This window comes from Galeopterus variegatus, unplaced genomic scaffold (assembly GCF_000696425.1).
Source record: "Galeopterus variegatus unplaced genomic scaffold, G_variegatus-3.0.2 Scaffold540, whole genome shotgun sequence".
Classification (NCBI taxonomy): Eukaryota; Metazoa; Chordata; class Mammalia; order Dermoptera; family Cynocephalidae; genus Galeopterus; species Galeopterus variegatus.
Window position 1 is genome coordinate 426,316 of NW_007726651.1, and position 11,502 is coordinate 437,817.

Consider the following 11,502-nt stretch of genomic DNA (forward strand, 5'->3'; position numbering starts at 1 on the left):
TTGAGTAAAGAAAGAAAATAACTAAGGGTTTAGTATTCTTAGGCAAGACGCTTGTCTGCTATCTAGACTCCAATCCTGACAATCCTAAATTAAAGACTTTTCGGAGCCCCTGTCCAAATTTTCAGAATCAATCTGTACCCATTTTTCATTTCTCTAGTAAATGTGCTACGGCTGATTGAGTAAATTTGGGGTTGCCTTAAGAGGTCACCAAGTGCATCCTCATTTTTAAACAGTTTCATACACAACCACTTCAGAGAGGTGAGAGTTCTCTCGTTTTTAAAGAGACCACTTCAGAAGAACAATCTACAGTTTCATTAAATAGACCACTCTGATGACTAAAACTCTCCTTGCCAGAAAGTTCTCCTGCGTGTCTAACTCAAATTCTGTGAGCTACACTGTAAATCCTTTGTTCCTCTTACTCAGACCTGGAAGAAAATGGAGACTGAACCTAGAGCTGTGGCCCTGCCCTGGGGCTCTGCCACCTGCTTTCCTATATTTACACAGAGACTACAGGATTCCTTCAGCACTGGACCAGCCACACTGGAGTGGCCCACCCATCAGTATAACCTCCACCCCCATCCGAGGGGGCTGATTTCTACCATTTCCCGCCACTTTGTTTCTCCTTGTTGAGATTTAGATTTGTCTAAAACCGAATGATGCCACTGGTAATAACGGCTCACAGCCTTTCAAAAGCATTCCTTCTGTCTTTCTAAAACAGACACCCCTGCCTGCAATCCATTATTACCAAATATTTTCCCACCTTTTCCCACCTTTTAGTCTCTCACCATTTCCTCTTGAAATTTCAACAGTCACAGCTCGTACCCTTTAACTTGGGTCTGGTGGTGGCCGGCACCCTACATCTTTCCTTTGGTCTCACCCTATTTTAGCAAATTCCTCCCTTCTCTTCTGGTTCTGTTTTCAGTTTGCTTACCCTATGGATGGACTCTTTAAAATAAAAAGTGCTGGGCCGGCCCGGTGGCGCACTGCTACAGTGCGCCGCTTGGGAGCACGGTGGCGCTCCCGCCGAGGGTTCGGATCCCACATACAGACCAGTTCCCGCTCACTGGCTGAGCGAGGCGCGGGAGCAACACCGAGGGTTGCAATCCGTTGCCGGTCATGAAAAAAGACAAAAAGGAAAAAAATAAAATAAAATAAAACAAATAAGTGCTGCTTCTATCCTTAGCGTAACAACGTTATCTATTCTCTTTCCCTCCTTTCCACTGAAGCTTCAACAGGTTCCTTTACCCTTCTTGTAAATCTTTAAAATTTCTGTTTGGCACAAATTTTCTGCCTTTTTCTGTCCTTTTTACTTTGCTGTTGCTATTCTATCTTCAGCAAATGTATCTACAATTTTTTCTTCTAACCCTCAAAGCCATTCTGTGATATGTGTTTAGTTGCTACTGTCACCTTAAGAGGAGGAAAAGCCTTGCCCCGGGGCACAACAAGGCCAGGGAGAAGGGGACTTGGACTTGTCCCTTCTAAGTTATCTCCCCTCCTCCCTGCTCTGTCAGGCCACCCCCCGTCTCCCCAGGGCCACTCCACCCCTTTTGTGTCCCCCGCATTTCAACAACTCCACTTNGAAAAAAGACAAAAAGGAAAAAAATAAAATAAAATAAAACAAATAAGTGCTGCTTCTATCCTTAGCGTAACAACGTTATCTATTCTCTTTCCCTCCTTTCCACTGAAGCTTCAACAGGTTCCTTTACCCTTCTTGTAAATCTTTAAAATTTCTGTTTGGCACAAATTTTCTGCCTTTTTCTGTCCTTTTTACTTTGCTGTTGCTATTCTATCTTCAGCAAATGTATCTACAATTTTTTCTTCTAACCCTCAAAGCCATTCTGTGATATGTGTTTAGTTGCTACTGTCACCTTAAGAGGAGGAAACGAAGGTCCAACGGGAAAAGCCTTGCCCCGGGGCACAACAAGGCCAGGGAGAAGGGGACTTGGACTTGTCCCTTCTAAGTTATCTCCCCTCCTCCCTGCTCCGTCAGGCCATAACCCTCAAAGCCATTCTGTGATATGTGTTTAGTTGCTACTGTCACCTTAAGAGGAGGAAAAGCCTTGCCCCGGGGCACAACAAGGCCAGGGAGAAGGGGACTTGGACTTGTCCCTTCTAAGTTATCTCCCCTCCTCCCTGCTCTGTCAGGCCACCCCCCGTCTCCCCAGGGCCACTCCACCCCTTTTGTGTCCCCCGCATTTCAACAACTCCACTTCCTCTGCCTGCCTTACTGCTTTCATCCTGGGGAGGGTCTCATTTCCTGTTTTCTGTTCTGTCACACTCCTCTGTTCTTCTGACTCATCCCCATGGAATAATTTGACGAAATATGGCATTAAGTTGGTTTCCTTTGATCTACAAATTCCCCCTACCTTTTCATGCTGTGTCCTGATGTTACCTACCTAAGTCATTTATTTAATGCTACATATTACAAATTACTTTAATAAACAACCTGTCTCCACATACTACAGCTAGCTGGTTTCCTTCAAGAATCATAAAGGCTGGTCTCTGAAACAGAGTCACTGTGGGGATTCCTTTCTTGCTTTGATGTCTCTTCTCCTTCTGGGCCTTCTGGGGTCCTTGCACTTCCTGACTTCCTCTCCCCAAAACTCCCCCATCTAGGGCTTGTTGTTGTCTGGCTTTTGCACTCAGTGCTTTCATGGTCATGACCTTTGGCCTCCAGTCCCCTGTGAGAGCATTTGCTCTCCCAAATCCCAATTCGGTGCCCACCTCCTCTGGCTTTCCTGCCCATCTGCAGGGCTACATTGACTTGGGTCTGGTGTCTACAAACCACCCAAACAGATCTTCCAGGGTCTTTAAATTTCATAATTCTGAAACTCATGTTGTCTAAACTTTATCCAGAAAGGAAAAGTGGACTGAAATCATGTCACACATGATAAGGGGCAGTAGGCAGAGTCCACAGGAAGTTGACTAACCTGCCCAGACTCTCAGGTGACACCTGTACTGCACACACCGGGGCCCTAGAGCTCAGCTTCCAAGGGACAGAACACAGTCCCGGGAAACAGTTAGCAATGCCAACCATGGTCCCTCACCTGGGAAAACTATCAACAACTTGAAGTTCATAAGGGGTGAGATATTTAGACTATTTTGAAGTTATATATAACATTGGTTTATTTATCTCTACCAACTGAACTGTGGCTGTCCTTTACTCTCCAGGAATCAGCCCAACTTTCAGTTCTCTAAAGGGTACCCATCTCGGCCACGATGGCTCAAAGGCTCCACGCTGCAGCAAGACTGCAGGGAGAGCCCACCACCTTCTGCACAGTGACCCCGAGCCACAGGCCAGCTCTGGCGTCTGGGCTCTCAATTCATTTACATGGTTAATGGATAATTCCTCTTGGCTCCCAGACCCTCAGCCCCTCGCTCTGCATCCTCAGACAGGGTATAAGCATCAGTTTGCTCATCCGTTAAGTGGGGAGAAGGGCACCGGTGGCACTGGGTGCTTCAGAGACTAAACAAATGAGGGAACACAGGTCGCCCCTACATTACCTAGCTACCCATGTGCCACCTTTGCACATTTTTATCATGTATATGGACTATCATCCATCGGCTTAATGTTTTTAGTTAAGGTGAATTTTTAATTTACGTAAATGTGTTTTAAGAGGAACCTTTGTAGCAGTACAGTGTGTGGGAAAACTAGTATCACTTGCAATAAATAGAAGACAACCTTAAAAATAAATACACAAGTAAAATACAGCGTGATCACATGTGTTCCAACTTTGGGAAACCCTGAAATGATGTACATAGCTTTCCTGGATAGAACATAGTGATTTACAAGTGTTATTTCTCTCCCCACTTAGCTTCCCTCATATAGTAGCTATGTTCCAATAGGGAAAAAGAATTCATAAACGTACTTGTTTTCTCAGTTCATCTGTACCCAGCAGCTTTGCCACTATCATTATCTGTTTGTGCCATGAATTATATAGCTAAGTTTTTAAAAAAAGAACCATTACACCCAAAGTCAACTTCATTTCTAAGACACATGAAAATATATAAAATATGTTTTATATATATGTATATCTCTATATATATATTTTATAAATTCTTAGTTATTTCATATTCTTAGTTATCGCATGAGGATGTCCTATAGAAAGATGGCCGAGGTGATTTTCACAAGCCTGTGAGAATGCGGTTTATGTAGCTGTTCCACACTGATCCATCCTACCTCATTTTACCTACATATCCTTCATGGCATTCTTTTGTGCAAATAGGTGGCTCCCAATAACACAGCTCCTTCTTTTTTAAAAAAAGAAAATAGAAATTCCAAGGAACTGCTGACTCAGCTCATGAGAACATGGTATTACGGAGTGAAAACTAGTCTTTGAGTCAGAAATAGAGTTTAATTCTGACTCTGCCATTTGATCTTGGTTAATTCAGTGAACTTCTCTGGGCCTCTGTTTTCTTGTAAGAAAGAGGATGGACCAAGTTTTCTAGACACGAACTGTAGCGTGTTTAAGTTAACCAGTGGAGTGATTTCAGATGGTTCCATACCTAGCCCTTTATAGAAAAGATATGTAACTGTTTGCTAACTTCAATAATCTATATTATTTTTAACATTTAAATATTTCCATTTATCACATTTTCTATTCTCACTTAATTCTGGCATTTACGAAGTAGAGGTTTGAGGGATAACATAATATGGCCAGGTGAAGCAAAGCTCTAAAGATAAATTGCCCTATTGCCGGAACACATAAAATGTGTAATTTTCACTAACTACCATCTGTAAAATTTGATTCCTGCAAGTGCACTGAGGACAGAGGAGCGTGACAGAGATACGTCCCATGGCAGAGGGGCACCTCAGCTCTGCCATTTTGTTGGGCAGGTGGGTCTCACAGCCACGCTGGCCTGTGTGTGTCCATCCTCCTTCATAAAGAGGCCCCATCCTGCTGACCTCTGTAGCATATTTCCTCAACAAGACAATTAAGATAAAATGGCTCACATCCCTTAGTCACTGTCTCAGAAGGTTACACAGGAACAGCAGGTGATGCCTGCAGGGAGGATGGGGGGGTGATGGGGACGACCCACTTACCCACTACTCTCTCACTCTTGGAACTCTGCTGTCCTCCAGAGGTGGTGGAAAGGTCTTCGGGGACAGGCATGGGCTCATCGCCATCATCTGGAGTGTCACTCACTGTGGGGCTTTCCTTCCCTGAGGAAACAAGTCAGAGCTTGAGTTTCGGGCAGTCACTGTCACCAGCGGGGAAAGCCCAAGATCCCCTGGACTTCACCTTGGCTTGGCTTGGGAGGGGAGCTGAGGAGGAGGCCGCTGGATTGAGTTAAGATTTCTCTGGGATTAATACATATTTTTCTTTTTGCAAAAGAATATAACTGCCCCTCTCCCCACAAAACAAACATGAGAGAACATGCAAAAGGAAAAAAATGAAATTATCTGTAATTCCAGAGATTTCCACTATTAAAATTATGGTCTCTATGTGAGTGTGTGTGTGCACATACATATAAATTAATGTATTATAGATAATATGTGGTGATATATTTTGCTTTTCAAACTAAAATAGCTTTTGGACATTCTCACAAATGCATTTCATGCCAGTGACCATACTTTCACAATTTTTTTTTTTACAATGGGTATATTAGGATTTATTTAGATCATTTTTTCTACTTTTGAACATATACTGTTGTTAATCTTTTTTTATATACAACACTGTGATGAACATCCGAGTAACTAATCTTTGCAAATATCCTTAATAATCACCCTAGTATAAATCTCCAGCCATTTTATGGCTGGGTCAAAAAGCACATACATTTTTTTTTTTTGTCCTTTTTGAGACCGGCCGCACCGTGCTCAGCCAGTGAGCACTGTGAGCGCACTGGTCATCCCTATATAGGATCCGAACCCATGGCGGGAGCGCTACTGCGCTCCCAGCACTGCACTCTCCTGAGTGCGCCATGGGCTTGGCCCGAAAAGCACATACATTTTTAAGGCTCTTCATATGTTTTGCTAAATTTTCCCCCTGTAAGGCTGTTGCAATTTACCCTCCTCCAAACATGCCTCACCACACCCTCGTGTCAATTAGTTTTTAAGGACACCAGACTGGGCATCCTACTCAGAACTACATACTCTGGGGTCTGTTCACATTCAGTTGAAGAGCCAGGGAATATTTGCCAGCTGCCTAATTTGACTTAACTTCGTGGACAGAATGAAAGGGAAATCCACTCCTATTGGGAAAAAGATTCCTTCCCTGTATGCAAACAAACTCTGCCAACAGGAATTTTCTTTCTTTGAAATGGAAAATTAAAATGTAATTCACACACATGCAAAAGTTGCCTATAGTTCACAAAGTAGGACTTACCAAATGAAACAGAGTTTTACAGGATAACTATATTTATTCTGACTGAATTAGAATTAAGCTTGATCACAGCCTCTAGCAATAGGGAGTCCACTCCCACTCCAAGAAATCCAACTCCGAGAAGCTGTGACTGGCAGAAAATGCTCTCTTTCCATTGAAGCTGAAATTCCTATGGCTTCCACCCTTCAAGATCTAACTTAAACTTCAGTTACCAGATACAAACCACAAGTGAGAAACAGCTAGTGAGGAGCTAAGCGAATGCAAACTAATGTATTTTAGCTGCTTGGAGAAGACCAGTTTAGATTAAGATGCTAAAGGAGGACAGGTGGGACAGCAACAGATGGGGACTGTGTGTTTGCTAAGTGAGCAGACAAGGTTTAGCAGGGAAGATGACATTCCCACGTAGACAAACCCAGACTTCTGGGAGAACGTGCAAGTGATGAATTAACTAGAAAATATGAGGTACAATGTGAAATTTCCTTTCTTGTTTGAATAAACCTTCTACAAGAGTGACACTAACATTTCAGAGGACTGGCAAGCCCAGCAGAATCATCCCCCATATATGCAGCAACCTTTACTGGAATATTTAAAATAGAACCTGCCCAGGCACCAAGGCTATGCTTTGGGGAATCATATTGAGTACTCTAGGAAACAGACATAACAATTTAATATTCCAGCTTTTCTGTAATTACCACAATTGGCATATTTTCAGAAAGAGCATTATTGGGTATATTTGGATAGCCAAAATAAGATGAATAGTTAAAGATGAGACAGGATTATAAGAATTTCCAAAGGAAAAACAAAAGGCCAGAGAGAAATTGATTGAAAGCGCTGATGTTACACAAAGCCTTGGAAATGTGCATGAAGTCAGTAATATTTTCATGGCCCTAAATGGAAGACTTTAAAAGTCACAATAGTTAATGTCTTTAGTGTTACTTTTCACCTCATTTATAAATGGGGAAGAACTCTGAACAGGAGAATGCAGGGGGTATATAAATCATTTGTGAACTCTTATATTCATATAAGATGACTTCCTAGAGTAATGGTCCTCAAACTTTGAGGACTTTAGGGAGGTGGTCAGAAGAATCCTTTCCTTTCAGGGTGGGAGAAAGGATAAGAAAATAATCTTTTATTTATTTATTTATTTTTTTCCTTTTTGTCTTTTTTCGTGTCTGGCAACGGATCGCAACCCTCAGTGTCGCGCCCATACCAGACCGGGACCGGCAACGGGATCGCAACCCTCGGTGTTGCCCCCGCACCTCACTCAGCCAGTGAGCAGGAACCAGTCTGTATGTGGGATCCAAACCCTCGGCGGGGGCGCCACCACGCTCCCAAGTGGCGCACTGTAGCAGTGCGCCACCGGGCCGGCCCATAGGATAAGAAAATAATCTTACACAGAACTTTAATATATAAAATAGGCCTTCTAGGTAAAGTGGAGACGTTGCAGGGTAGAGAGGGTGAAAGATCGCGGACCCAGGCCACTTACCTTCCCGAAGACCCCCCTAAAGTACCTCCATGGAAATGACAGTGGAGCCCCCTGGCCTAACAAGCTGGCAAAATGATTACACAGGTACAAGGCATAAAGAGTGTGCACTGGTGTCTCTGTGATTAACCAGCTATCATTATTATGGGGTGGAGGTGACAGGTTGAAAAACTAAACTTTATTAACTTATTTTCTTATCATGGTCTTCCCTCTGATAACTCTGGAGTGTTCCATGATGTTCTGGAAGCCTGAGATGCCATGCACACTAGAACTGAGAGAGGATCTCACAGAATCAGGATCTGTCCAATGAAAGAATACCACACCTTCTGCTGAGTTCACGCTAAAATACATCCAAATAACTCTTGGTTACTTTTCTTTTAATTTAACTGATTTCTCTATTAGGAAACAAGATCAACTACAAATTGTTGAGGATGTTCATAATAATAGACATGCTTCTTAAGAATTATTTCTGTCTTGGGTTCCTGCACTGAATTAAGTGCCAGCTCTCCAGTGTCTCTGATCTTGCATCTTGGTACTTCTTTTTTATTTTTTTTCTTTCTTTTTTTTTAAACACGGGGAAGAAAAGGAATAATGAAGGCAGCAGGGATCATGATTCTAAAATACTATAGGTCAGATTGATCAATAGCAACTCTCTATGGAGAAGAAACCACATGGGGAGAGAGAATAAAAAATCAGTCTCGGTATGTACAGGGGCTTCTAGTAAAAAGTGAGATATATGCACATGCCTTCCAACAGCTCTGTTTTAATTCAACCTTATCTTGCTTTAACTCAGTGATAGTTTTCAAGAGGTCATCTGATTTGCCTAAAAGCCCCAAAGTTTGAGTCATAGTGCTGAGACATTAATCACTCCTGTGAACCTCTATATCCAGGGACCCGCATACTCTTTGACTGCTGGAGATCTCCATGATGAAAATTTACTGCTTCATGAAAACCTTCACGATAGGCAAAATACTTTTATGTGTTGATTTTAAACAAATTTGCCCAGTTAACCATTTAAAATGCAAAAACCATGCAAAGATTATAAAAGATTTTTTCTAAATTGTTAAATCAACACATAAATACCTATACCAAATGTTTAAATAATATTTAATAATATTTAAACAACACCAAATATTAACACACTCTGACTAGTTAGTTGATCCAGGATCTAGTTCTGGTTTGACCAAATTGTAAGACTGACAGGAAGATGAGAAAGGTCACTTCTTTAAAACTCTTTCCTCAAGTATAAAAGGATGCTAAAAAACATGATTTTGGCTTAGCTCACAGGGTTATGGTAAAGATAAAATAAACATAATGTGTGTGCATTCTGATATGCTAAATAAGCTCATAGTATTATTTGGTAAACTGTGACATACTATAGAAACATAAGGTACATATAGCACCAAGCTCCCATATTTTCTGTAAGGGCAGGTACAATCACATGCAAATACACAGGGGTATAGACAGCAAGACAGCAAGTATTTAAATGGAATCATTTAGAAGATGCAATAAAATTTCACTTATATAGAAAAATGAAAGAAACTTCTGGGTAAGTTATAAATACACCAATTTATATTTAATTTACCTATTGCAAATGTTTCAAGTAAAGCATTAACTATGAGAAGTTCTTGGGGGCAAATTAGGTGAGAAATTGTATAATTAGTTTATCAACTGCAAGCAAATAATTTCTCAAGGAGATTGTAATTCACCCAACAAAGTTCTGTGATTCCACCTGTGCCAAATGCATGAGTTTCTATTATACACAATTACCTTGGGGAACATAATTCCTGAGGTAAAGAAAAGCTCAGAATATAGAATCTCAAGTCTACAGACCAGTGGAGAAGCTTGCACTCTAGGGTCTAAATGGGCCTCACACCCCAGAACCATCTCTGGCTCCCTGCGGGACTTCTGGTCAGTTACTTAAATGCTCTGAGTCTCAGCTCCCTGCAAATTGGAGATAACTATATCTTCTTCAGTGGGTCCTTGGAAGGTTGAAATGAGAAAATGCTTAGGGCAGTGTTTGGTAAATATAAAGCATTCAATCAATGTGATTTACTATGATTAGATATTTCCACTGATACTTCAACATATATAAGCCTCCTTTCCCTATGCAGATTATGTCTATCTACAGGGTATACATGTTCCAACAATCACATTATAAAGAGCATTAAGAAAATATCCAGTATACAAAGTACTTCAAAAAGTTTGTGGAAGAATAGAATTAAAAGATAATACAAATTTTTCCATGAATTTTTTGAAGTACCCTCATATATTCAGGGTCATAGGGACCAGAGGAACCTTAAAGATTGACTGGTTCAAGTCCATCATGTTGCAGATGATACTACAGTGGTCCAGGAGGGAATGATAACAGTCTCATGTCCCATAGTTGGAGGCAGAGGTGGGATGCTAAGACAGGCCTTCCACTCTCCCACAGGCTAACTCTTTCTTTAGAAACGAAAGCAAAAATAATGCACATGCACAAGCATTTTGGAAAGATAGCACCCCCCCACCCAACAACAACAAAAAAAGAGAGACAAGAAAACTTTACCCAAAGAATTAGTGAGATATGCCCTAAAGGAAATGACAGCTTGCTTTAAGTGGACTCTCCTCCAAGCCTATCAGTAACATTTTCCCAACACGTGTAGATTCAAGTCAGCAAATATTTATTGTCTCCTACCTGCAAGACACCGTAAACTAGGGCACAGTCTACATTTAGGATAAATCCCACGAAGGAAAAAACCAAGTGGTTTGAAAAAAGTCAGATATTACGTACTTCTCTGTTTTTCACGTAAGTATTTCACGTGTATTAGGTTGAACCCTATGAAATTGCTGATATTTGAACATTTTATTGTAAAAAGGATGATTCATTAATGTATTTCTCAGATTTCCTATCAAGAATGTCAATTCCTATTTGGCTAAGTGTACATACCATAATTAACTGCCACTTCCCCCAAATTTAGAGATGAAAAAAAATATTAGTTTTAACTGGAGAAGCAGAAAATTCCAAGATGTAGAAAAAGTATCTTTTACGTCTTCACTAAAACTGACACACCTCTTCAAATGCTCTAATCACTATTTAGAATGGTCAGTTTAACATAAATCAAAAGTACTATTAGTGTTTTTGAAATAGTAATTCCTTTCCTGAGTGGATGCAAACTAAATTTCAGACCAAATCTTTTCAAACACAAAAAGCGTTTTCTTTTTCAGGAAGTCTTGTGTAATAAGGTCCCCCTCCATTCTTTCCCCACTCTAGCGACCCTCTGCACTAAACAGTCAGAGTCTAGAACACATTACATATTTAGCATAATGTTAAGGAAAAGAAAACTATCAGACAAAAACTATCTGTAGTTTTGTTACCAAGATATGAGATCATAATATTGACCAGCTGTTTCTTATGGGACACATTCCAGAGACAGCTCCTAGGCTAAAGCGTTCAGTTTTGACTTTATGACATCAGAATGGGTACCAAAGGGGTTTCATTCTCTTTGAATGAATTTACGCAAGCTGAGATTTAGCTTCTCCATTTACACAATTTAGAAGCTCTCCAAGATGAAAGTAACAAGCAGCAGCAGCAGAGCAGGAACAAGGAAAGGGTCTCTTCTTGCCTTTGGAATTTTTTTGGCACTTGAATCCCCTCTAGCCATAGTAGGCAAACCCAGTGAATGAGATCCTCTTCCACGAGAAATGCCCGTGAAT

General features: G+C 41.0%; 1 protein-coding gene across 13 annotated transcripts in view; it reads right to left on the reverse strand.

Moving 5' to 3' along the window:
- The window catches only part of IKZF1 (IKAROS family zinc finger 1 (Ikaros)), a 93,604-nt gene that overhangs the window by 66,244 nt on the left and 15,858 nt on the right, over positions 1-11,502 (reverse strand). For all 13 annotated transcript variants that reach the window (XM_008569882.1, XM_008569881.1, XM_008569894.1 and 10 more), the window contains one exon: positions 5,045-5,164. In XM_008569882.1, the coding sequence (XP_008568104.1) occupies positions 5,045-5,164 (120 nt within the window). The remainder of the gene's footprint in view (positions 1-5,044; positions 5,165-11,502) is intronic.